This window comes from Calonectris borealis, chromosome 1 (assembly GCF_964195595.1).
Source record: "Calonectris borealis chromosome 1, bCalBor7.hap1.2, whole genome shotgun sequence".
In the NCBI taxonomy this organism is placed as follows: Eukaryota; Metazoa; Chordata; class Aves; order Procellariiformes; family Procellariidae; genus Calonectris; species Calonectris borealis.
This window is the reverse complement of record NC_134312.1, coordinates 14407679-14435088: the sequence shown is the minus strand read 5'-3', so window position 1 is coordinate 14435088 and position 27410 is coordinate 14407679. Positions and strand designations below refer to the sequence as shown.

General features: G+C 40.1%; 1 protein-coding gene across 1 annotated transcript in view; it reads left to right on the top strand.

Annotated features, from left to right (window-relative positions):
• RELN (reelin) overlaps window positions 1-27410 on the top strand; it is a 299055-nt gene that overhangs the window by 146577 nt on the left and 125068 nt on the right. The window contains exons 8-10 of the mRNA XM_075144890.1: window positions 2030-2081; window positions 18059-18155; window positions 20923-21163. Coding sequence (XP_075000991.1) covers window positions 2030-2081; window positions 18059-18155; window positions 20923-21163 — 390 coding nt within the window. The remainder of the gene's footprint in view (window positions 1-2029; window positions 2082-18058; window positions 18156-20922; window positions 21164-27410) is intronic.

Sequence of the window (27410 nt, the reverse complement as noted above, 5' to 3'; positions counted from 1 at the left end):
ATCACTCATATAAGCAAAGCAGGAGGATCATTCAAGTCCACCTCCACTTGGAGCTGCCTCCATGCAGATTCCCAGCTGAGCTCTGGTAGCCAAAGCCTGCTAGCCCCAGAACCTTACCTCTGGGGCTGAATTTGCTCAGAAGTTTGACCTCTCTGTGGCTGTTGTGGTTTAAGCTGGCAGGCAGCCAAATACCACGCAGCCGCTCACTCACTCCCCCTCCCCCGGTGGGGCGGGGAGAGAATCGGAAGGGTAAGAGTGAGAAAAACTCGTAGGCTGAGATAAAGACAGTTTAATAGAACAGAAAAGAGAAAATAATAATAATAATAATAATAATGATAGAATATACAAAACGAGTGATGCACAATGCAATTGCTCACCACCCGCGCTGACCGATAACCAAGTAGCGATCGATACTTCCTGGATCACGCCTACCGTTCATATACTGAGCATGACGTCACATGGTATGGAATACCCTATTGGCCAGCTGGGCTGGCTGTCCTGATTATGTTCCCTCCCATCTTGTGTACGTAGCTCAGTCAGTAGGCACGGGAGCTGTCCTTGGACTAGGAGGAAAACTGAAAACATCAGTGTGTTATCAACATTCTTCTCATACTAAATCCAAAACACAGCACTAGGAAGAAATTTAACCCTATTCCAGCCAAAACCAGGACAGTGGCATATCCACGATATGACATGGTGCATGGATGCAGATCACAAGGAGCACATCCAATGGAAGAGTCTGTTGCTGCTGTCATGGGAAATGACATGAATTATTGGTGCGTAGGATCTGACATGGGAGGACAACTCGAAGGTCTTGAAATCTAGGATGCAGGCATCACTGGCAACAATATCAGATGAATTTATTTAAGGTGTTTGCTGTCCCTGTTCTTCCAATTAGATGACTTCTTTTATGATTGTGTAAACTTACTGTCTGGCCAGGTCATGCCTTTTTTCCTTTTCTCTTTTGATCTAACGTTGCCATTGTCTTTCAGCCTGTACATTTTTCCTTCTTCAATGTAGCCTCTAAAATGTGCTTATAATGACAAATTATAACTTTGTTGGGTCTTTTGCTAAAGTGAATGAACCAAACTGTGAGTCTCCTCTTTTTGGGGTGATCCTCCATTTGGTCTTTCTGCTTGCTGAACAGTTGCAATGATTTTTCAGCTCTGACAAAATAACTAGATCATGCAGTGTTTTTAGGCAGTGCTTCTGCCTTGCTTGTTATGTAGCAGTACTGTTAAGTCCAACTTTCAAAATGAATTTAAAATAAATAGGTGTCCTTCACAACACTCTAGTGCTTTTTATCTTATAGTATTTTCAGGAAAATAGTCATAATTTGAACTACTGAAATATGGGGGCATTGAAAGAAGGGAGGAAGAAAGGCATCAAAGGAAGGTGGTTGTGCTAAATACAGAGCGAGCAACTCAGTGTTTTCTGCCTGTTTCTAGGTCTTGGTTGGATGTCAACAGTGTGTAGATGCTACTACAAAATTTCATTGTATATATTATGCAGTATCACCAAGGTTTTGTTTGATTTGCTGTTGAAGACTTAGATTTTGTTATTCCCTCTTAATATTTCATTTTATTATTTTAGATTTACTTAATATCATTTTTATTATCTATTTATGATCATTTTTGGTTCTTTTTCTGTGCTGGGAGAAGTAAGTGAAAACCATTCTGTATATACAGATTTATACTAAGCTGACCATAGACCACAGGGTTCACTTTTTCAATCTTCTAAACACTGGTCAAGCGCCAGTGTTTCACATAAATGTGCTTGGTTTGTAGACATTAATACAGTAAAAGAAAAAAAAATCCAGCTTTGACATATGATGAGATATCAATAATCAAAATGACATAACAGAAATGTCCATGATCACTCAACCAGAAAGGGTTGGCGATTAATAGTTTTATGCACTGGAGTTCTAGGTATCCAGAGAGTTTCCATGCTTTCAAAGAAAAACAAGTGATGAATGTATTGTTTTGCTGATCTAACGCAACCTCTCTGCTGTTTGCTTTTCTTCCTGTAGACCACCACTGGCCTTAACACAACTACTGCATCCGTCCTTCAATTTTCCCTTGGTAAGTTTAGCTCACTCTTTCACCTGAGAAAATGTAAAAAGTCATTACCGCAAAGGAAAAACAGCCCTCGAGTTCAGGTTTAGCTTTCTGGTCGATGTTCCACTCAACATGAAGGATTAAAAAAATCTACTAAAAACTGCAGCACATTCATTCATCGCCTTGTCTAGAGCTCCTAATCTAAACTTTGGAAAAGAACAACTCCAGTGGATACTCTGATGATGGGAGGCATAGTCATGTTTGGGTTTTGGTTTTTTCACTTATTTTATAACCTGATGGATAACATTATAATCTCTTGCTCTTTCTCTGAAGTGTGATTACCTTTTCTAAAAAATGAAATTTTTTAATATTTTAAACCCTTGATGTATTCCAAGTTACAGCTGGGTAGTGCTGTTTTTAACGCATCTGTGCAAAGAGGATAGGTAGGGCAGACCAAAACTAAATGCTATTTAGTTCATATATCAACAGCGTGGTTGTACACTGTATTACTTAGAATACCAGCTGTAAGTTATTGCACATTTTCACTGTGTAGTTGTGGCTATAAATTATGGCAGAAGTTGTGGCTTGGGCTGAGGGCAAACTGGGAACACACTTAATTTGTTAACTCATATCTCAGCGTTCAAAATGTGAAGGAAAAATGTTTTTATGATACAAGTGGTTCAATAAAAAGCAAGCAGGAAATGTAGCCTGCTTCCTCTGTGGACCCCTGGATATGTGTTTCCAAATCATATTCCTATTTTTAAAAAAGTAATTCTGCAAAAGTATCTCAGCAGAGGTGTGATTAAAGTCTGGAAATCTCAGCTGGAAATAAGAGCTACCAGGTAGCTTGGCAAGCAGCTTGGGTTTTTTAATGGATTGGAAATTAAAATCCTAGAAGGCTCAGAAATACATCATTTAAATTAGTTTTTACCTGAAGTTGTTCATTTGACTATTTGAGGTCATCATTACTTGTCACCCTGCAATTGACTGCAATGTTAATAGTTCTAAGGATTGGTATCTATCCTTTTATTTTGAACTACTGTTTTTAAAAAGCCAACAAAATGTATCCATTCTTAAACTGAATTGTTGCCTGTATTGGGCACCTCCAACGAAAACCAGCCTGGAGCTACCCTGCAGTTTCATCCAGCCAGTGAAAGGGGGACAGCTCACCTGATCTGCTAGGACGTGTCACTTGCCCGCAGAAGCCCTCCCACCCTTGGCTGTGCCCGAGGACAGGTGACTTCTATAATGCTGCAAGTTTGCGATGATGGAGGAATTTTGCTTTTCAGGAAAATTTACAAAAATCTTGTATGGATTATTCTCACAGTGACCTGGAGTGGTTAACAGCCATATAACCTGAACGGGTTGGTAGGTAAACGTTTGCTGTCACAGCTCGGTGGCTGGTGTCTGCTGCAGGTCAACTGCGGAAGGGTGCAGGCTCCCAGAAGTTTCAAAATTAGACTTAAGATTTCACTGGTAGCCTTTGTTCCTATCAGCTAGGAAGGTCAAATCAAAAAAGGGTGAGAACAGGCTGAGTAGAAAATACCCTATATGACAGGATTGTCATGAATATGTGGTGAGAATACCTTAACTGTACCAGTATGAACCAGTAAAATTCCCAGTATGATGGAGCAGGAGAGGGGTGGATGCACACCTGAGTAAATCAAATTTCAGCCTGAAGTTCAAAATGTGTCACATTTCCCCATGTGCCTATGTTAGGTTTGAAATACAGTGCAGATTGGTTTTGTAACTGATAAAAAGCGGCGTGAGCCAGGGGACTGCTGCTGAGCTCAGCGGTACTTGGCTTTCGAATCATAAATCTAAACTAGGCATTTGCCAGTTTCCAGCTTATTCCCAAATGTCCGATTTAATCATAACTCTATTTAGGGATTCATCCAAGGGAATTGCCTTTTTTTAAAGAATGTTTAACACTTTCTATCGACCGCGGAAAAGCTTAAGCTGTAATCTTTTGGGGATATCTTTATATTAAATTTGTCACCTAGCCTTGGCCACATTAAAGTGCACACCCTTTGATTTGTCTCATCACTAATTATAAGATGGAATTTTGTATTTGCAGGTATGTAAGTAGATGAGGACTGGGAAATGAAGCAAAAAAATGGTCCTGATTCCACCATAAATCCCAGATCCTTTTAAACTGCGTGGTCGGGAAGGGTGACACCCTAGTGAATTTTTCATGAGTTGATACTGTGTGTAGTTCCCTTCATGTACCACCTATTTGGTAGTCTTGCCCTTGAAAGGGCAAAGGCGTTGAAAAGGAGCGCTTAAGATGAAGCCTCAGTTAGGATGAAAAGGTAATTAGTAAGGTCTATTCAGCACACAGGACAACATTAATGGGCAGTATCCTTTCCGAGTGAGAGCAACTTGTCTGCCACAGAGCAGTCACTCGGAGCCACCTGGAGCTGGTGGCGTTGCCTTTTGATCCAGGGCGGGGGTGACATTTACATTCCTGCGCCCTCTGCCCAAGTGTGCAGAACATTTCAATTACTTTGGATGTCCTAATCATCCCTGACTACATTTCTCCAAGACCAAACACTGACACGTGAAAGACAAAGTCTAGCAGTTTCCTTAATGTTCAGTGGGATTGTTAACTGAGATATTCAAAGCAATGCCTTTGGGGTCTCTCAGGCCTGAACATCTAATTCAACAGCATGGGATTGCAGGATATTGCACAAAAGCCTCCGGACTCAGCTGCCACACAGTGTTAGTCTGATTCATTAGCTAAAATATTCTCTGTTTCTCACTCCAAAGCTCAGGCTTTTCCCCTTAGCTACATCCCTGAACTTCTGCAGGGATGAACAGAACCTGTCGTTCGCGTAGGCCACTATGATGGAAGGTGACTCATAGAGACTGAGAGATGAGCAACTGAGCTAAGCGCAGGAAGAAAAAGACCCATGAAATCCCGTAAGGAGAAGAGGAAAAGGGAGGGATGCCAAGGCGTGAGGTGTGCAAGCGGTTCTGCTCATGCGTTGTTCCACGGGTGTCCTCTTCAAGCATATGCTCCCGCGGCTGTGGTGTATGTGGGCGGTGCATGCTCTGCGTGGGGTGTTCAGCACCGGCAGGCTCTTTCCATCCCTCCTTCCTCCGCAGTGCCTCTGAGTCAAACACCAAGCTGAAGCCGAAGGCGCTGTGATCAGTTCCAACGCTCAGCCTGGCCTCCAGGGCAGTTGCTTCTCAGAGCGGAGTATGTCACAACATGAAAATTGTTAATGGAAAATATTACATTACCTTGAATAACTTTGTTCCATAGCTCTCTCCTTACGTCTTAGTATTGCTAGATCACTTTGGGCTGTTAAACAATATTTGAAAATGGGAATAACTTGACAAGGAAAGCTCCCACTTTTCAGCTTTGTGGTGTAAAACTCTTGAACACTGCTCCGAGAACAGGATGACTTCGACAATATCATGTACTGGATAAACACAAAATGTTTGTAAGGCAGGATCCTACTTTAAAATTGCTTTGCCTTCAACTTTTATGCCATTATCACAAAGATCCTCTGTCATTACCAGAGCAAATTAGCAATTCTCCTTCCCTCCCCCTCATTTTCTAAAAAAATCTGAACCGCCTACTATTTTATATTAAATCAAAATTGATTTTGGGGAAAGGCTTTCTTTTAAGTTAAAAAATATCTTCTGAAAGGGAATACATCTTCAAACATTTCAAACATTTGGCACTTCAGCTGCATTTTTTAAATATCAGGCCACCAATCTTGCAAACAAAGAACTAGCCAAAGGTCCAAAAGTTTTTTTGCTTTATTTGGAGAAAAAGCTTGGGCTTGGACTCTCCCTTCCACAAAATCATGATAAAGAACTTTTGGGAAAGTTCGGTTCCCAAATCTAACAGATTTTACTTCGGGTCAATCATTAATCCTTACTTTCAGTGAACCCCAAAACTACCTTTCTAGACAAATACATGATTTACAATTTTGTCAATTTTCTTCTAATCATAAACCATTTTTTCCTAATTTATTTTAGTTGAGTTACGGTCATTTCATATGTGTAGCATTGGCTTTGGTTTCATGCAAAAGAGAATTCGAAATGAAATGCAAAAGGTGCCACTTAATATGGTACTAAAGCAAAAAAATAATTTGTATGAACCCCTAAGAATGAAACCTCTCAGCAGCTCACTGTTATCAGTTCTGGGCACTGCTGTCTATACACAGGAACAGCGCATTTTGACAGGGATGATTCGCTTTCTTATTCATTGGGATCTTGTGATGGAATTACTACTTTCATATAAGCATCATTTAATTATCCTACAAAGGACTACAGTGAACTTCAGACAGCTAATGTAAAAAGGAAATTGTAAAATCTTATTTAGAAATCAAGAAATGTGAGGTAAGGCTTGAAATCCACCAGTGCCAATGCCCATGCCATATCAAGAAAAGGTAACTGTAATCTTTCTTTTGTTTTATGCTTAATGCAGTCTTCTGAAACACCTTTTTGTTAGCTTAGCGGTGATCATGCCAGAATTCCTGGTGTGAAGAAAAGGATGTACAGAAAGTCTGTGACAGCTACCTGTTGTCCAGGACTTGTCACAATTTTTATACTTCAGATTTAAAGTGACAAGACCATGGCATCCTTGAAAAAGTCGGAGTGTATGTTCACCGTGACAAATGAAACATCTTATAAGAAGTTTAATATGATGCAGAATAGCTCTGCCCGCAATAAATAAAATAATAAAACCCTGTCCCTAAAGTTCTGGTGGGCACTGAGAGTACTACTGAGCTGGCAAAGAAGGTGCCGCTCTCTTAGAGCATTATTTGCTGTTAACGTGAAAGACTTGAAGATGCAGGATGCGTGAGCAAAGGTGATCTTCAGTGCCTGGACAACCAACAGTCTTTACACTGGAAATTCCTTAGGTATTTTTGCTGGATGGATCATATGGTTAGTCCCTTCTATTGCTAGAGAGCAGACTTGACATGAAGCAAAACATGTATCTAGCACATCCATCTTCATTAAAAACAGAGTTTCCAGTGTGGAGTTTTAGTAGTAGGTATTAATCTGGGAGAGTGCTTTGTGACTTAGCCAGAGGGACTCTGTTTGTCCTCTCAGGAAAATCCCAGTAGGTATTATCCAAAGGATGGGTCACTCATGTTATGATCTTTATAATGGTCTGGAACCAGAAGCATTTGGACCTTATCCGTAGAGTAAGAATGGCCCTTTTCTCCTGCTGTTTCTGGGGTAGCTTCTTTCACATTGTTCAGTCACTTCTCTGCCATCTGTTGCTATTGCCCCTTCCATTGTTCCAGCTTATTTTGTCTAAATATCCATCAGATGACCATGTTTACTGATGATTTATCTTACAATATTTAACAGGGATAAAACCTACAGTGTTCCATATGAGTAAAACTAATTTATTGCAATCACAAGCAATACCTACCTGCAGCTTATCAATCTCCCTTAATATCTTTCTGATGGAACCCTATAGCAAGGATAAATGTGTGTATCTATTGTTTTTAATATGGTTGAAATGTTATTGACAAAAGATTATTATTGGTATTCAACTTTTCAGGACTTTTTGGTAAGGACGAAAGCCCACTAATTCAGGGTGCAGAGACATTACTTTGGTGATCTTCTTTCAGTCATACCCCATTTGTCCCTATTTTCTGTCTTCCCCAAAAGGAAATAAAATGCTAAACTTTCTGCTTTTACATGCATAAATATTTCATTGACAATCTTATCGCATAATCACTAAAACCAGTATCAAAACTAATAATTTCTCCAATCTTGTTCCACACTCTCCACTCTTGCAACTTTATTTTCTGGTTGAGTAATCACGCCTGTCTTCACTTCAAATTTCTTGAGCTTTTTAAATCCATCAGACCACCAGCTGTACTTAACTAAAGAGTAATTGTGTTACCTATCATGACTTTATGTTTATACTGTCATTTTTTTAAGAGGTGAAGTGCATGTGCAGGGCACATACCAAGCACTTCCATGTGGCTTAATTTATTTACAGTCTATTTTTAATGCTGACTCATTTCACAGTCCTCTGTAAGTGTAATGGAGAAAACTATTTAAAATATGCTACTGATTGCTTTTGATTAGCATATGAGTAAGGGTCGTTGATTTGGATGCAGTTCTTTGACATAACGGTTCCAAAAGGGTTTTCATGTCATGCCCTGCCTCGCCCTAAGACATCAGGTTAGTGAATCATTAATCCAGCAGCCTCTATTACTCTTCCTCAACTACCAGGGTTGCTAGGGTCTACATGAGAGCTGTTTTACTCAGCAGATCCATGGGCTAAGGATCTCTGATGTTTGTTGAAGACAAAGCACAGGTAGTGTTTATCATCTTCAGTAGAAAAATGCAATTTTTTTCAGGCTTAGGTTTTTTCCTTCATTTTTCTAGTGGCAATTTGACTTTGTTACCAGTATGAGTCTTGCAGAATTAAATTATAAAATGTAATTGATTGTGTAGATAATGGAAATACTTCTTTTTTGCCCTGATGCATATTCAAACTACAGATGATAATGATGATGATGATGATGGTTAGTATTATTATTATTATTATTATTATTATTATTATTATTAATTAATCATCAGAAGTCTTGAATGTGCCCTTGGGCTAGTCCTTATCTGCCAAGCTTCTATGCTTCAGAAAACACATTTACTTCCCTATTAACCTCAGCAAATAGAAGACCGTGATGGACAAAAAATAATCTTACGGAAATTATCTAATTACATAAATAGTGCAGCAGATTCACTGACCTACATGTATTTCTGTGGAGGAAATAGCTGTCTCTCTGGGCTACCCTCCAAAGCAGCATCTGGAGGGCTCTGCAGAGCATCTGCGCAGGACAGCGATTCCTTCTCCTTCCCACCAAAACATCCCAACTGCACTTGGCTCAGCCGCATGAACAATGATGACTGCATTTGGCCCCATGTAACAGTCTGAAGACACTTATCATTTATATTTTTATCATGCTTTAATTCAGTGCTGGTGGCAGCTGTTATATTGACAGTACTGCTTTTACGTCGTCTATTTATCCTCTGCTTGGATTCAGACCACTCGATAGAAATCACACATCCAAACATCTTTTGTTAAATAGGCCATAGCTTTGGCTGAGAGGAACCATTGCTGATCATCTTCTCTTAATTTCCAGTTTTGTTTAGGCAGTTTTACAATTAGCAGAAGCTATCAGATGACTGGCAAGTGCTGTAATAGCCATTCATGAGGTAGCACTGGGCTTGCCCTCAGCAGAACGGGACAGAGATGAGCAATTTCCTTCAGAATTGCTATGAAAATTCACTCACGTGTCTCTAGAGAAATACCAAAGTGAAAAATAAGCCCCTTCTGAATTCAGGATGGAAGAGTATTTGATCTTTTAAATCTCTCACTATCTTGTTAGCTGAACACAAACGCACTCATGGAGGAAACCATGAGTGGTGCCGAATGTTTTGGGCATGTTGAGCCACCTCCTTCACGTTAGTCACCTGCGTGGATGATTTCCTTCAGTCACCCAAATTTCTCCTGCTCTGATGCTTTCCAGGCAAACCCAAGCACTGGGTTTCCTGTGCGGGCATGGCACATCCATACGGTCGTGTTGATAGTGTTACCAACAGGGAAGAGGCTGGCCAGTTCTGGTGGCCTGGTGGCCACAGGACAGATAGGCTGTCTTGCATTAGGCAAATGTGGAGCACTTTTGGGCTGGCATGAGGTTCTAAAGGATTTCATTGCCAGGAAACTGGCTAATAAAATTGTGTTAGAACCCTGTCTGAACTGAGCTTAAATAATGCATAAAACCAGTTTTCACAATAGGTAATTAAAAGCACTGATGTCCATAAGAAATTAAGATTATGAAATGAAGTTTGATTGTTGCTATATGCAGATCCAGTCCCCTCTAAGCAATGAGAACAGAGCACTGAGTGTATCTGAACCCCCAGGTTGTTTCCTGTGCAGTTGGGAAAAGCTTGAGAATTTGATATAATTAAATGCCAAAATCGGTGTCATTCACCATTCTGCATTTCTTCTGCTTGCTTCATTTCCCATTTTCCCCCTGATAAAACAATATTAGGGTTTTTGACTCACCACCTAAATTGCCATTTGCTATTGCCTGACATGAAACCTACTGGTTTCACCTTCCTGGCAGAGAAGTCCTTTGTGTAGATGCATAGGTTATAAATTACATCTAATGTGAAAGAATAAGACAGGTAAGTAACATCACCTAGCACACTTCACATAGCATGTGGAAATGTTAGGTGGTATTTATTGATTTTGCTGAGTTATACAAGAGGGGCTGCCTAGATAATGCCTGGATTGAAACCAGGGCTTAAAGTTAATGCCGTATTTGAAAGACATTTTAATGGCCTTGGGGTGAAATGATTTGTGTTGTTTTGGCTAGCCCAAGGTTACAATGAAATACTGTCTTTATTACTTCCATACCAGGGCTTCTCTGCCACTGTCAGGAATTAAAATGTGAGCGTTACAGATTTACTATGCAGAGAAAAGCAGAAAAGATAAAGTGAGCCTCAGGATTCAGAGCCAGGGCAGGTGGCCGAGCCACTGCCTCGCGGTCGAACACGGGCCATTATGGAATTGGTTGCTGCAAGTAATAAATGCTGGATTACAGACTGACTTTCATCTTAATCCTGCTCATGTCATTGTATGAGGGTAACACTTTTGTATGATTAAAATTGTCCATTTTTGAATTAACTCAAACAACAAAGCATCTGTAGTTCCTGGGGCAGGGGGGGAGTGGAGAAGCCCCCAACTCAGCAAAATGCTCCTGGGTCTCTCTCCAGTGGGGGATGGAGGGAGTTTCCATGAAAGCAAAAGCAGATAAAAATAGAAAAGTCCATCAGGAATTGCAAAAAAAAGCTTTTGCCAAACCTATTATTATCTACCCACATACAAAGTTAAAGGCAGGCAATCAGTTTTATAGGGTTTCAGAAAAGAGAGACACCTCAGCTCAGGACTTGGCTTCAGAAAAAATATTTCCCAGATTTTCTTGGTGACGGGAAATCTCACTAAAGCAGGCAAGGAGACTACGTTCAAATCTTTAGATTTGAGATATCACCTTTTACACAGCAGTTCTTGGGACCAGTGTGTGTTTTCTGTACTGCCTCTCTAGGATGGATTGGCTGTAGGGATCTAAATAAAACATCATTTACCTTCCTGTAGTATTTTAATACCCTTATCAGCACCTTATGGTGCTCATTTTCTTGATTATTGACCTTTGCAGCAGACCCAGGCTGCTAAACAGAGAAAACAAAATGTCTCTTTCTATTTATCAATACATGTACTACTGAGCTACAGTAAGATGCTAGTAATTTAAGATGCTATAATTTAAATTCTACCCAGACCTTCACTTAGAGGATCTCCACATAATCTGGCATTAAGCATTTAATGGCAATAACGTTGAAGCATACAATATGAGTATACAAGTAGAAAATGCTTACTGAGCACAGGGCTTACCACTTGGTCAGACATTCAAGAACCACTGTGAGAGTATTTCTGGGGAGTTAATGATATTATTGTTTCAGTAGCTGTAATTACTGGGTGTCCTTTACATCCAGGTCTTAACAAGTTCACTCCCTTCGCCTTCAGCAAGGTACTCTATACAATGCCAGTGCACTTAAGAATGTGGTTAAATTTAGAAGCATCATTTAATTATTTATTTGGCAACAGACACATTACCCAAGCACATACCTGCTGGCTGTATCTCAGAAAGATACGCTATAAATAGCTGAGCATCTTTACATCAGAATAAACTGCAAACTGGCATAAGGGAAATACAACTTTCTGCCTGGCTTATTTTTCTCTCCTTAACGTTCTCAGCACAAAAAGCAATATGAATTGTGATCTGCTCTTGTTCATTAGAAGAGAACAAATTTGTGTGAGTGCAGGAAGCACATCATATCTCTGAATATAAATAGACTAAGAGGAAGTTGAGCCAGATAAGTATTTCCTCGGACTTCACTTCTCTTCTAAAGGAAATTAGCTGCATTAATTCATAAAAAGTACGTTCACTGTTATTGGGAATCCTGGAAGGAGGTGGGTGGGAAGGGACCGCGGGAGGGCACCTGCTCCAGTGCTCCCCCCAGGCTCCAGCCAGGACCACCCTCTGGGCGAGGGCAGCTCGCTCAGGGCCCCCTCCACTCGGGGGCTGACCTCCAATTAATTTTTAGGACTTCAGTTCTGAAGTCCTTCTGATTAATTTTTATCAAATGTATTTACTAATTATTCTTCTCATCTTTTACAGTTTTATGATGGAGGCTTTTAACATGCTCGTCAACTCTTTATTTTTATTTAGAGGTAACTTTCCAGCATTTCCAAAATGGAACAACAGCCTAAAGCTGCCAGTGAAACAAAAGTTAGCTGCTCTCTGAAACCTGCTGAAAATAGATAGTTGAGACTTCGCATTTCAATAACCGTAATTCTCACTAAAGCTAGAGTGTAATTGATTTTTACCAAAGGCAAATACCATTGACATTTTTGTTTTCTAGTGTCAGGTATTTATTTCAGATTGTTTATCAGAACAAATACAGGGGTGCAGATAGCCAAATCCTCTTCTCACAAGGGAAAAAAACATAACCAGCAATAATAATACTTAATTTTTTCCATGAAAAGGTAGACTAAAATTACAAAATAGAATACAGCTCTTACAGTTTTTAATTTGAAAATTTTTTTACACTTAAAATATTTATTTGCACTCTCTTGTTCTATAAGCAAAGACAAAGTTTTTTTAAAAAAGTCTAGAGGTCTAAAATGTGTCATAATTAAAAATCACACTTGTAACTCAATTCAAAGTTGTGGCTTCAAGCAAAAATTAAAACGCTCTTGCGACCTTCTCTTGAGGAAGTTTTCAGAGGCAGAATGGGATGAACAGTGAGTTGCACATTTCTGTACCAGCGCTTCTGGTATATCCAGCACAAACTATTCCATCTTTTAATATGGTTAAAATCATCTGTTTTTTGATTAGAAGCCAATATAAATATACACCTAAAAAAAAATAGGATCTGCTGAGTGTTCATTACACCAGACTGTATGGTTCATTAATTTGGAAAAAACTGTTAGCAAGCCAGCCAAATCTGACCACTAGTAATTTATACTACCCAGTTTGGCTTAATTCAAGCAATATCAGCAAATCATAATCCTTAGCAAACGCTAATCATTATTCATCACATTAGCAAAATGAATCAAAGCAATCTTCTAGCATTAGATAAACGTGATTTTTTTCAGCTCCCTTTTATTTTTCAGGCCACAGTCAGGACACAATTCAAATCCTCCTACAATTTTTTGTGAGAATTTTTCTTGCACAATTCCACATTAGATTCATTCTCCTTAAACCCAGCATTAGATATCTCATCTGCTTATCCACGGAAGCACTTGCAGGAACCATCAAGAGGTTGTCAAGAGGCGGAGGACGTCACAGTTTATAAGGAGCAAAATATTGCTTCCCTTGCAGATGGCACCCAGTTTTATCTCGGCAAAACACCAGCTTCTAATCAATGCTGTTAAGAAATCTTAGAGACCAACAGCCGTATGGCTCGGGTTTCTGTAAATCTGACACAGTTGGAGGCAAAGCCGTAGTGAGAATTAATTTTGCCTGCCATTGTCAGCCTGGATACAAATAACTGAATACCTGGATACAAATACCTGATGTGAAGTGCCTTCAAAACATCTCTCCTGAAATGCTATGCTCTTAGTATGTCTACCTACATGATATTTTAAAAAATAAGGTGTATAAAATATTCACTAATACTTTAGATGGCATTGAAGGAAAACAAAATCAGCTTAATGAAACTTACAAAAAATGGTGAAAAAGTCATGACCATCTCAGTTGGACGTGGTGCAGGTGGTCAGTGCTGGTCAGGTCCTGGCTACTGGTTATCAACCCTCCGAAACAAGCAGCAAAGCAATTGAGAAGCATACTTTTGTTTCCTTTTTCTATTCTTTCCTGTTTAGCTTAGGTAGAATCAACAAAGCAGCGGTCAGGAGTTGTTTAGCATTCCCACACGTTGCCAGTCAAATCCCTCCCCTATTAGCATCAGTGTCTGGATTCAGCTTTGCGCAAGTTTTATTCTATTGAAATTTGCCTTGGGGCAAAATCCAAGTACGTAAAGGGCAAACCAAATAAATTAGTGTTTCAGAATATTCAGTATATGAAAACAGCTGGGTTTTGTAACAGAAGCTCCTCATCGTTTTTGATAGCAGCCAAAATTGCTGTCTGAGCTTCAAATCTATCATTTGAAATTAAATCCATGAAGGTTGTCTCTACTTCACCTTTTTTTCAAAAGTTTTAGAAGTCTGTGAACTTCAGCTAGAAGCCTATCAAAAGGAGTAAAATAACTCCAAAGGAGAAAAATACTTTGTTACTGAAACCTAAGGACAAGCTTGACTATGCATATGTAGAGAAAAAATTAGGCTATTCTTGGTTGGGGGTTGGTTTGGTTCCCCCCCAATAGATAATTACACATGCAAGCCCTTAATATTGGAAGTATAATCCTAACTCCTAGTCAGATTTAGCTAGCAATAACCTCACCAAGGCATCAAGTTTGCTGTGACATACTCTGCTTAAGAAAGAAACGGCATTTTTCTCTCATGCAGTAACTTACTAAAGTAGACTTCTTTATGGTAATCGTTGTGCGTGTTTTATTACCCGTTTTCATGGCTAATTCAAAACCTGGGCAGTCTTGATTTAAAACAAGCCTATTCTAATCTCATTCAAAAGCTTTTATGTCATCTTGTACAACTTTTTCTTTGGAGGATGGGAGGGTAGGAAGATTTACAGCGTGACATCCTGCCCCTGCTGCTCTGCTCGGAGCTGACAAACTGTTTATTGCCATCTCTGGAGGCAGTGTGAAGGACACCTCCCTTCCCCGGCTGAATTTGCCCGCAGTTCCTGCTATGTTACTACTTGAATTTTTATCGTCTATTTGTTCGCAAAGTCAGAGTATAGCTTTGCTGCTCAAGGTAGAGGCAAACATCCGAACTGCAGATTTCTGTTTTAAATAATCGTAGTTTAGGATTACTGAAATAATAGGAATATGAAGTAATAGTAATAGTATTAAGTAATAGTAATATTGAAAGTAATATTGAAAATTATATTGGAAGCCAGTGGCTTTCGATACCATCTCAGTAAACCCTGTCCTGGAGTACAGTTGTATGTTCACCTTCCTCCCTTTTCTTGGGAAGAAACTCTTAATGTAAGCTAGGATGAATATTGGTTTTGTAAAAGACACAAGCACCAAGGGCTTCTTGTATATTTAAAAAAGGTGGTTCAAATGGCAAAGAATAATGCTTGAACCTTGTTGATGATTTTTTCAAATAGATGAATTTCATTCTTTTTTTTTTTCATTGTCAGTTTGAGTTTTACAGAATTAGATACTTAAATGATAAATAATCTTCTATCTTATGATTTTGAGTCAAGAACATAAAAACACATTTGTCATCACAGCCAGTAACTGCTACATACATTGACCTTGAGGACTTTCCCAAACTAATTTTAGTCTTAATACAACCTGTCCTGCTTATTAAAATAATAATAAAAAGCACTTGTCTCTCCTCTTTTCATTCTGTCTCCACTACTCTTTCCAATCACAGGAGTGAAATACCACGTCTACCTCGCAAAGTCCTTTTTTGGTGGCTCCATTTCTTTTAAGCAATAACTTTGATTTTCATTGCGTAGTTTGAGGATGTTCACATTTAACAGACAACATTTTTCATATTGATTGCACTGACAGGGAACACTCATTTCCTATCGTCTTTACAGTATGGGCAGCAAATATCACCTTCTCCAACGTTTTATCAGCATATTTGGACTTGGCTTTGTTTAAGCTGTACCAAAAGTTGATTGTAACACAAACTGAAATGGCATGTGTTATAAAGTCTATATTGCTGGTTATTTTTACTGTTTATGTTCCTTTAATTTCTGTCTAACAGAAAACTCAGTATGTTGCTGTTTTGCCTCACAGCCTCTGGCCAGCCAAAGTGGTTAAACTGGCTGAAGTTCACTGATTTTTGAACTAAATTCCCCTGAAATAAAATGAACGAGTGTGATTAAGGGTTGGAACTCCTAAACGCCAGAGAAGTAGGAACCGGCAGCAGATGTCACTCTGTAAAGTAGACCATTTCAGCAGATGGACAAATAGGAAACGTAAAGGCTTTTCCTGACATCATTTGGTTTTAATATGATAGAAATAAAATGCCTTGTCAGTAAAAAACCCAGACAGTTGCTTTGTAGTCATTTTGGGTACGTGGTTGGTAACTCAAAAGCCTGCTGCCTTTGCAATGTTAAGTATTCTGTGCCTCGTTACAGCAAGAATACGTGTCAGACCAGCTGAACGTACCTCAGGCAGCTGGGGTGGCTCAGAAGTATCTGTTCCTCTACTTACAATTTAACATTACTAAAAGATACAAGACAGCAACTTTGCGGGTCATTTCCAGGGTGCGAGTTGATGTATCAGGCAAAATTACAGAGATGGGATTTCATCCCATGTTTTGGGGTGTTTATCCCCCTGCAGAGGTATGTGATGTGTATCTCAGAGTAGAAAAGCAGTTCTGTAGAGCTGAGAGCTGCGAACGTGAACTGCCTCGGGGGAGCTGGGGCTGCGAGCAGTGTGCTTAGTGACATATGTTCCCATTAAAACGTGTAAGCTGTTCTCTTGTACAAGTGGTTAACACCTTTTTAATCAGGCCATTTATTTCATTACAAAAATAAGTACCCTGAGTTGGGAAATGATAGTATTTTATGGTCAGCAGTTTCCACATCTATGTATATATATTTCCACATACATATATTTATATATATAAAAAAATATAAATATATAAACAATTTTCAGTGTGACTGAAGATATCTGAAGCATACATAAACATAACATACTACTCGTAGCACACACGATACATACTCCTACTGTGAGCAAAGCTGTGGCACTCACTCAGTAGTAACCTGATGCCATCAGAGGTGCTGTTTAATTGAGAGCTGCTTCTCTTAAATATGGAAGTAGCTGATGTCTGCTGCTTTGAATCTCATATTTCAACCTGCGTATGAAGTAGAAATTTTGGTCTTTGGAGCACAGGTTCTGGAAAACCAGCACAGTCCGGAAAACAGACAATGCTGTTTTCTGTTTCACTGGGTGTTGAATTTTCTGAGATGGATGAATTATCTGGTGTCTGAGGAAAAATAGTATTTTTAGTGTATTTAATTACCACTCAGGTTGTTTATCATGTCTTCTAGGTTGAGTTTTTCAATCCCAGTTTTTGTTGTTTTTTCTGTCCTCTTTATTAATTGTTAAGGTCATCTTTTGTGACAACACCCAGAAGGCACCCTTTTATAAATCAAAAGTAAACATATTACCCTACCTTGCAGGGGTGCTGTAAGGCTTAATTAGTTCATTTTTGTAAAGTGTTCTGAGATTCCCAGATCAGCATCAAATGTTTACTATTAAGTATAGGCTGTAGTGAGTATATTGGATGATTTCTTAATTTAATTCTCTTCAGGCGTCCCTAAAATAAATAATTTTGTATTGTCTTTATTCTTTTAAATTCCTAAAACACATTTGTTCTTGGCTCAAGTAATTCTGTATACATTTTCCTATCACTTACTGTATTTTTAGTTCTGGAAAATTTTTTTTCTATATAGTAACACAAAACCCGTTTTTTTACTCTTTTCCCTATGAATTCTGCTATGTGGATTATTCTCTAATAAGAAGGTTTTGTTTAAACATTATATGGTGCTTTTTTCCCTGCAGTGGGGGGTGTTAAGTAATTTATTTGGCTTCCCTTGGGAAATTTGCAGAGATTACACGGCACTGCTGTGATTTATCATTTCTACTTTATTTCTGACTCATAAAGCATGCATTATTTTGTGTTTACCTTCAGCAACAGATCACAGGAAATTTCATCATCAATCAAAGCGCTTTAAAATCAGGAGAAGAGATGATGTGACAAAGGCACAGTCAGCAACTGTGGTTATTGGAGGATCATTTATTGCTTCATTGTGTCGTAACACTTCTCATTTTATTGCTTTTCCCAGGATCGGGTTCATGTCGCTTCAGTTACTCAGATCCCAGCATTACCGTGTCCTACAGTAAGAACAGTTCTGCAGATTGGACTCAGCTGGAGAAAATTAGGTTTGTTACAGCTTTTTAATCATTTTCATGCTTTCTGGCTGAGCAGGTGGTGTTTAAACCTGGTTCTTCTAGAACTTGTTTTAATTGTTAACTTTTCAGTTCTCACTTGTTCATACACATTAAAAGATGAGGGGTGAAATTATGCTCACTAAAGCTAATTGCAGAACTGCCACTGGTTTTGGTAAATCAGTTTCATCCATCGATTATGCGGGAGGTGAGAAAGAGAATAACTTTAGAGTTAAAATGCAACTCTAACAACCGGCAGGTTCAGGTGCCTGAAAAACCAAAACTTTGATAACTTTTGCATTTTAGCACCGCTTTTCATGTCAGCAAGAGCCATAATTTGTAGTGTTACAAGTTTCTACTTTGGTAGGATAAAATGTTCAATAAAAATAGTTTATAGTTTGATACGAACACTTGGCTCCTAACACTTTTATAACAACAACATTACGGTGAATTATGCCTTGTTTTTTAAACAAACTGGTTTACGTGAAAGCGCAAAGGATTACGAATGGGGATTTAAAAATCTTTTATTGTAATATGCACGCCTTTAAAGGCAGAATCAGTATCATCAGAGATGGATTTTTCTAAGAAAGCAGAATGAACATTTTATTAAATAATATTGGGAAAGGTATTTTGTGCATTGGCATATATACATAGTTATAGAAGTACAACTGGGGAAGAAAAAATGCTGTTTATACGTAGTGTCCTCATAGTGTCTCAATCTGCCTCCCTGCATTACCTTAGTGTCTGTGCCATGCAGGCGATTTGCTTGAGCCTATTTTCAGTCCATTGAGACAATTTGCAGAGCAAAAGGCTACTTAATTTCTGATGAGTAAGCAAAACTCTAGCTGCAAACTGTGGATTTCAGTATCCCATCCTCCCACTCCTTGTGGGAGTGGGATTACAATTTCATTGACAAAGGCACAAATTATGAACAATTTTAGTAAAACAAATGGCCCTAATTCTTATCTCAGAAAAGTATAAAGCAAAAGTAACTTCACTGCAGCCACTGGAGTTGCCTCAGAGAAACCACACAATACCTTTTTTTTTCTCATATTGATGCAAAATTATATGCCTGGTTCAGTTACCCTCATAGCTCTGCAAGCCAGGAAACTCAAGAGTTGTGATGATGCCCTTGAAAGTCCTTGAAATCCAAATTTTTTGAAGTTAATGCATATACAGTTTGTCTGTGCTGCTTTAACTTTGACTGCTGGAGCTGGCAGTAGAAAATATGTCAATAGAGCAACATGGTGCAAAGTAGAGAGGATGAATTATGAAAGGATGCTCATTTCTCCTGTGGTCCGTATGAATTACAGTGTTTATTTGAATGTGCTTCAGCAGCTTTCACTGTGCTATATGCAGCTCCAGGGAACGGTGGGAGAATGGGGAGGGGGGGACAGGAGGGCGGCTGAGAAGGGAAAGTGTTGTGTCGGTGTGTGTTGTGTTGGTGGGATTTCAGGTCTGGACCCCCGGGGAGGGAGGGGAAGGATCCCTCCCGGGGAAGGCGGGTGCTGTGTGTCGGCTCAGGGAGAAGCCGGGACAACATCTCAGAGGAGCATTGCAGTGGAGGGAGAAAGACATAACGTTTAGCAAGTGCAGGGTGAGTTGTGGGGGCAGGTTCTGGGTGTGAATATGGGCCAAATACAGTTGCTTTTTGACATTTCACTACACTAATATTTTGCTTTACAAAGAGAAGTTCCTCTATTTTCTCCTATAGAAGCAAGCTATTGGTGCCTTTTTTCCCTGAAAGCTCTGGATTGTTTCTGACAAACTGTTAACCCACCAAAGCATCACTACCAAGGCAGAGGCAAGGCTGAGTAGCTGACCTCTTGCAAACCACAATTTTGTACCTCCTTGCAGCCTGAGGTTTCAATGTAGTTAATTCCCTTGCTGGATGATCAGTAAAACAAAAATAATAATTCTCAGCATCCTTTCCTTGCACACAGAGCTCAGTCCTTTCATTGCTAGTAGCAATCCCGGAGCTCGGGATGAACCTCAGTCCTTTCACAGCTCTGAGGACAGCTCTGGGAAGCAAAGCTCCAAGCCCTGATCGTTGCCTAATATTAATACTCCAGGTCTGCCTCCCCTCCCCACATTTTACATTTTCAGCAGCAAGAGAGAGGACAAATTCGTTGTTTCTTCTGTATTGTTCTCGAAGCAGAACATGGAAAGAAAGGCAACCTGGCCCTCCCCATCCACAGAATTATCCTGGCAGCAGGGGTGTGGGATTGGAAGGACACATCTGTCAGAGAAAATTCCCAGCTTTTCCCTCTGGCCATTCTGTTCTACCCAGATCTATGAGGGACTGAGGCACCAGCAGTCAGGAGTTTCTTTTGGTGAAAGTTCATGCAAAAATCACATTTTGGGAGACCTGTTTTTGTAAAGTGCTTTCTTAACATTTCCTTTTGGCCATACCTGCCAAATACCTGACAATGCCCGGTCACCTAGGAGCTGTGACCAGCATCGAGTATGAATGTTGCCCTGCTCTTTCTTCCTGCTCTCCAAACACCTGCATTGGTCTGTTATTTATTGCCTTGGCTTGCACTTTCTTTGAAGCAAGGCTGGCTGTTCGGGCTGTGTGTGCACTGCCTGGCACAGTGGGACTCTGCCTCAGGGCAGGTATTTTCTGATCTCCGTAGAAGATTTATCAGCATACAAGAGATGTCAGCACAACTGTGTCACACCTAGTAAATGTGTTAAATGAGGGAAAAGTGTTCTGGGCTATGGCTTAAACTTGGTCTAATTCCATATCATTGTTTTTCAGCGCCCCTTCCAATGTCAGCACAATCATCCACATCTTGTACCTTCCCGAAGATGCGAAAGGGGAGAACATCCATTTTCAGTGGAAACAGGATTATGTTCACGCTGGTGATGTGTATGAAGCCTGTTGGGCGTTGGACAACATCCTGATCATAAATGCTGCTCACAGAAAAGTTGTGTTAGAAGATAATCTTGATCCTGTGGATACTGGCAACTGGCTTTTCTTTCCTGGGGCCACAGTTAAGGTTAGTCTGATTTTCTATGGCTTATTGTTATTATTACTCTTGTATGTAGAAGAAGACAGTAACATCTAACCAAACTCTGAACACACAAGGATGTTTAGGCCACTCCATCTGCTTCTGGAATTGGGCTCTTTTTTACTTTGTTTTTACCTGTTCTCTGTCCCATCGGGGCTTTCTAAAAACAATGCAACTTCTCTGCCATGACCAAAACCAAATGACAGTTTATACTGTCATGTCAAAGATCATGTAACAGAAAATGGGAAACAGCTTCCTTTTAGCAAAACAGTGCAATATTTTTGAAACAAAGTCAAGTCTCTCCATTGGATATTTTGAAATCTACGTGTTTGTTTATCTTGGTGTTGTTCGGCTAGCACTACTAGCTTCATCACAAACCATCACAAAAAACGATGGTTTCCCACTTTTTCTGACTGTGAATATCACATCTCTGTTGCAGCGTGCATTCAGGTAGTGGCTGCTTCTTGAAAGTCTCTTTTTCATTAAGATCCTGTTTTGATATATGATATCCAGCAAGATCATACAACCTTGGGAAAAACTCTAAGGAGCCATACAAGATCTCTGTGCCCAAAATTCCTTCCAATGCAGAGTTGTTCAACATCTGGAAATCAGTTGGATTCTTGCTTTCTATGTTTACAAGCAGCCAGAAGTTGAACAGCAGATGACTTTCTGTTTCCATCCTATTTTTCATTCACAAAAAAGGCAGTTTTGATGTCGGCATTCATTTATGATGCTGGTAATGGTTTTGGCAATTGCACAGGAAACAGATGTCGAATACTGAGGGCAGTAAGAGGTTGGTTATGGCCTCATCCTTTTCCCACAGAACCTGGTATGAATGGCCACAGATTAATCCTTTTAGAAACAAATACTCCCACTAATCTACTCATAGTACCTGCATATTGCCGGTATAATGGCAGAATGACAGCAGCAACGGGTGGTACATCTTCACAGGATTCCCAATGTTGTTAATGCTCTCAGGCTGCAAGAGTTCGTAGAAACTGGGGGAAGCTTTTAGGAGATTGCTCTATCATAGCCAAAGGCATTTGCTTGCCGAATAATGTTGGAGAAACCCTGACAGTGGTACTCTCCCCTATGTGCTTTTTAAAGAAGTTCCCACACTCACAGTCTATCACATGCCAAACTCCATTTCAAGCTGATGAGACCTTTTCTCTGCCATACAAGTTTCAATTCATATCCTCCTGTCCTTTGTCAATTAGTATTTTAGATAAACTGGCCTTAAAAGTCTTTCTTGAAGTTTGTGTTAACTTCCTCACTGGCTTCCTTCAGTGCTTTTCCTTGTGAGTTTCCTTGACAATGAACAGTTGCATTTCTGGATGTTATTTGTTGTCTAACTCAGTTTTGATTAGTATATACAAAACTGTGGGTCAATTCTTTTCCTAAATTGTGCCATAAAGATAAGTAATTTCATTGGACCGAGGGAATGAAATATTAAGAAAAACAAAAAGAAACAAGAAAAATAATCTTTCTAAATTTCTTCCATCTAGTGGGCTTATTTTCTGTATTCATCCTTTCTTGCTCACTACCTTTCACCAGCCAGAATGATTGATATTGCATAATTCTCAGGTGGAAGGGCAGTGCCAGTCTGAGATAGCTCATCCAGCTGGCAGTCAGAACTGAAAGAAGAGGAAAAAATACAGACTTACTTCTGGTAGAAAAAGGAGTAGAAACAGTCTTTCTCTAGGTTACTTCTCTAAGCGTTTACTTCTTCTCTGTTTCCTTCTGGACTGCCCCAGCAGGCATTGCTCAGATGGTGGAGCCTTCTCCTTGGAGGCTCTGTGGCATATCAGGGTAGTGAATGAAGCAAACAAGGATACAAACATGAGCCCATGATCTTGCACACCTTAGTTGTTACAACACCCCCTTGCCTGGCTTTGGCTTGTGCAATCTCCCAGGCATTATCTTCAAGGGATCCTCATGGATGGGCCAGGAACTGTTTCCAGTAGGTCGCAGGGATGACACCGCTGTTCTTGGAGGTGAGAGTTTGCCCATGTGGATGCAAACTCTGCTTGTCATTTGCTGTCAAGGCCAGAGAATGGTCCCTGGCCTAATCCTGTTACCATTATGGTCCTAGCATGTTAGAACTGCCCACCCCACCCATCCCTTCAGCCATCCCAAACCTTTTAAGGAAATTCTCATTAAATACCATTTTGTTGCCTTAGTGGGTTACTCTGTTAGTAAAGATAGGCATTATGAGACGGTTTGTTGGTAGTTTAGAATAAACGTTGCTGTTGCTCACATAGTTAGATATGGTTCAGCAAGTTCTTTCCCAATAGTTGCTCAGGAGGTGCCTTTTAGAATTGCCTGTTATACCTGGTACATGCTCTTGTTGGATGCTTATCAACTTGCGAAGAAAGTATATTTTTTTCTGAAGAAGGTTTACTTTGGTAGTACTTGAGGTCTACTAAAATAAATAGCAAACATTACAAACCCAGGAGTTTTGCTGGTAAAACTGCTCAGGTTAATAGCTGCTTAGATTAATAAGGTAAAAAGACAGCTGAAACAAAGAAAAGTACTACCGTGAAGACTGTTGTCTGAGTCCTGGATTAGATTCTGTGATGGATTCAGTCACTGGAGTGGATAGTGCAAAGATTAATGGTAATTATGCACCCATGTGTTCACTCCAGTTTGGTGGATTTGGACAGTGCGTTCTCAATAAGCACTTGTGGGAACTTGCCTGTGCCCAGCTTGGGAAGTGGTTTCTCCTCCTCTCCCAGCCTGCTTGAGCTTGGACCAGGAATTTCATTACGTTTCATGCTGCGCTCGGGAGCGGTTGCTACTCGTTTGAAAGCACATGGCTCGTTGCAGACGCAGCTGGAACTGGCTACTGAGATGGGAAGCAAGCTGAGAGATAAGCCACTGAATTTGTGTGTTTCAGTTCCAAAGAAGACAGCAAAAGACAAGAAAGACGCTGTTAGCAAGGCCAAATAACCCTTAGGAGATTAATTGGATCCACTGGAACGTATTTATCTGTGTTGGACTGTGTGGAAGGGTGTTGAACAGGGGATAAATTCCTGACTGCATTTCAGTATTTCTAGTGACAGCTCTGAGCGTGAGCACGGCCTTGCAACCGAGCGTGGTTAGGATGTTGCACTGGTGGTTGAGATTGCTGGAACGCATGAAGCCGTGCTAGGCTCTGAGAGCTGTTAAAGGTCTGTGAACCTCAACACTTCATAGCTAATTGGGGGAAAAGGTGAAATCTTCTTCCTTCAGTAATGCTTCTTGGATCCCTACTCCTATAGAACAGAAAAGTCATCTCATCTTTCAGATGAGACTTCATATATCTTGTATATATGAGACTTCGTATATCTTGTATACACTTCATATATCTTGTATATTTGACCAGAAATTGTTGTGTTTTGAGGTATAACATTTGCCAAGTTTTTTAGTTTTCTCCGATTGCCCTAGTCCAAGATTGGATATGCAAGCTCAAACACTGAGGTTGAGAAGGGAGACAACCTCAGCAGTCTTATAGTTCATGGCTCTGCAGTGTTTTGATTACATAAAAATAGCATTGAGACCAAACCACCTGCCTCTGGAATTTTTCCACATCTGGGAAAAAGCAGTATAGATCATTACAGACACTAGACCGGCGATGTATTTGGTCATGATGTGTTAATCCAGTAACACTTTTCACCTTTAAGAAGAGTCCAGTTACAGAATTGCTGTCTCACAGTAGTTGCAGCCGCTCTTCACTTGGTGGCTGAAGGTTGCAGTCCAGCTGGTCAGCTTAGTTTGGTTGGTCTGCAGGACTTGGGGACCACACCTGAGGTTGTCTGTGCTGCTGAGCTGTGAGCATGCAGCCTGGCATAGCATGGGATGGGGCAAGGGGGGAAGGTCTGTGCCAGCCTCACTGAGCAAGTTGGGTTTAGGACAAGGAATGGTACCTGATGCATGTTATTCACTACTGTGGACATGACTAATAAATCCTGAAAACATCCCAATCCCAATATCCTGATACAGTAAGCCCCTTGAGTAACAGGCCATCACCATTCAGCTCGTTTTAATTTCCCAGAAATGCATGCCAGCTTAGCAGAAGAGAAAGCTGCATGAGAAGAGCGTGGGAGAACTGAACACTCACACTCAGAAAAATATGCTGAAAATGTGTCTGTAAAACTCCGTGACCTTTCACCACACCCTGAGCAGAGCAGGGCTATGCACATCCTAGGTTTGCGAGTCCTTCCTGAACCTGCGTTGTTGTGTGTCACTGAGCAGAGAAGACATGCACACAGGCCTAGGAATTTGGCAAAAAGAAGGGCTGATTAAGCTGTTCCACTCCTCCAGTTCCAGAGCAGATTTCCAAATCTCTGAATACTCTGTTAATTAATGGGAATGGCATTGGATAGTCTTCTTTCAAAACAAACATCCTGATATTCCATATATATTTTTGCCGGGTTTAATTGTTTGTGCTGAAGTGAACAAGATTTTTTTCCGTTTTTTGGTTTAAAATTTTTGTTTAAAAAAGGGTTGAGATACCCATTGTCTGAATCAGATCAAATATATTTGTTTGCTGGAGGAAAGGTGATGCTCCAGGTATGCCAGTGTGAAAATGGAGATTGAAATTGCCATGACCTTGTATGGGACAAAATTACACAGATACAGATGCTTCTGACAAGACTCTCTTGTTTTTTGAATAAGATATAGCAAGGCAGTATTTGGTCTGTGGGCCAAACCCAGCCTTCTAGCCAGCTGCTTTGCCTCGCAGGAGCCCTTATCCACCACATCTTCCTGGGAAGAGGCGAGCAGGCTTCCTGCTGCACCTCATCTGAGAGCCATTCCTGCTTCTCTGTGGGTGGAAGGAGGAGTGTGAGAGGGGAGGAGAGGTGAAGAAAGCGGAGCAGGGTGCACAAAACCTGTCGATCGGCTCCCTTTAGTGAGAGTGTGGGCACTCTGAGCTGTGCCCATTGAGGAGGCATCTGTATATCCATAGGGCTGGATCTAGCCCATGCATGGAATTACCCTTGCTTTTTTTTTTTTGTTAATAATCACACTTTTAATTAAAATCATAATATTTAGATACAATGCCTGGGGTGTCGTTGGAACTGATAGGTGGTTGTCTGTGGTGCTGTGAGTTGCTCGGGCAGCTGAGAATCGCTGTTGGGCAGCAATGCTGAACCTGCACCTTTCTCCATGCCAGTTCCCCATGGCTCGGAAGTGTGGTGGGGGGTGGCAGGGAGCCAGCATTAGCTCTGAGCTGCCGTCAAAGCACCAGGGGTCTTTCCTGCCTCCTAGAAAGAAAGAATTTGGTCTTTGCAGGTCACTGTGAGATGCACATTAATAAAAACAACATGAATTGACCCATTAGATGCCAAAGAGTAGAAATTACTTTGGTTGACTCTTTCTTACTCTAATTTTACAGTGGTGTAAATACACATCATTACTTTCAGAAGAACAGATGAGGTTTAATCATGCTCACTGCAGAGTGCTAGAAACGTCAATAGTTCCCAATAACATAGAGGAATAGTTCAGTTCATGCCAGTTAAATGACTCATTAAGGAAATCTGTCACTGCCAGAATGACCGGTGTTGTACAAACATCATGAAATGTCCTAGAAAATTAAGAACCGTACGAATCATAAGAATCACTCATAAACAAGCAAAGTGTTTTGAGCGCTAGCCTTTGAATAACAGTCTATAATGGGAAATGATGAGTGAAAACACACTTTATAAACTGTTTGTTACTACATCACAGGACGAGTTTCATCCCATTGTTTTGGAAAGGGAAGGTGCACTATAACCCTCCATGCACCTGGCCTGCTTGTGCAGCCAAGGTTTTCGTTCTATAACCTACATTAAATGATAAAAAAATGTAGCACGTGGGAAAGATTAAAGCCCTGTTTATCTCATGGTGAAATACGCTAATTATGTTGTGGTTTTTTCTTTGGTTAAAGAAGGGACTTCAGGCAGAAACGTTAACGGCCAAATCCACAAAATTTAGAATTTAGAATCTTTCCTAAATTCTGTCATCGTACCTTTGCTGGCTAAGACATTGCATACATAATATGATTTTATCAAGACTGAATCTATCCTTGTACCTGCTACCATCTCAAAATCTAAAAATCTTTAAAACCTGCGTGACTCATTCCCAGAAAGATACAATATCTAATTCATGGCTCCATTGACAATGCTGCTTTAATTAATTTTCTTCATCTTTTTTTCTTGTTCCTCTGCTTCTCATATCTCATCTGTTTGCATTGCCTAGATTTTAATTAAAAAAA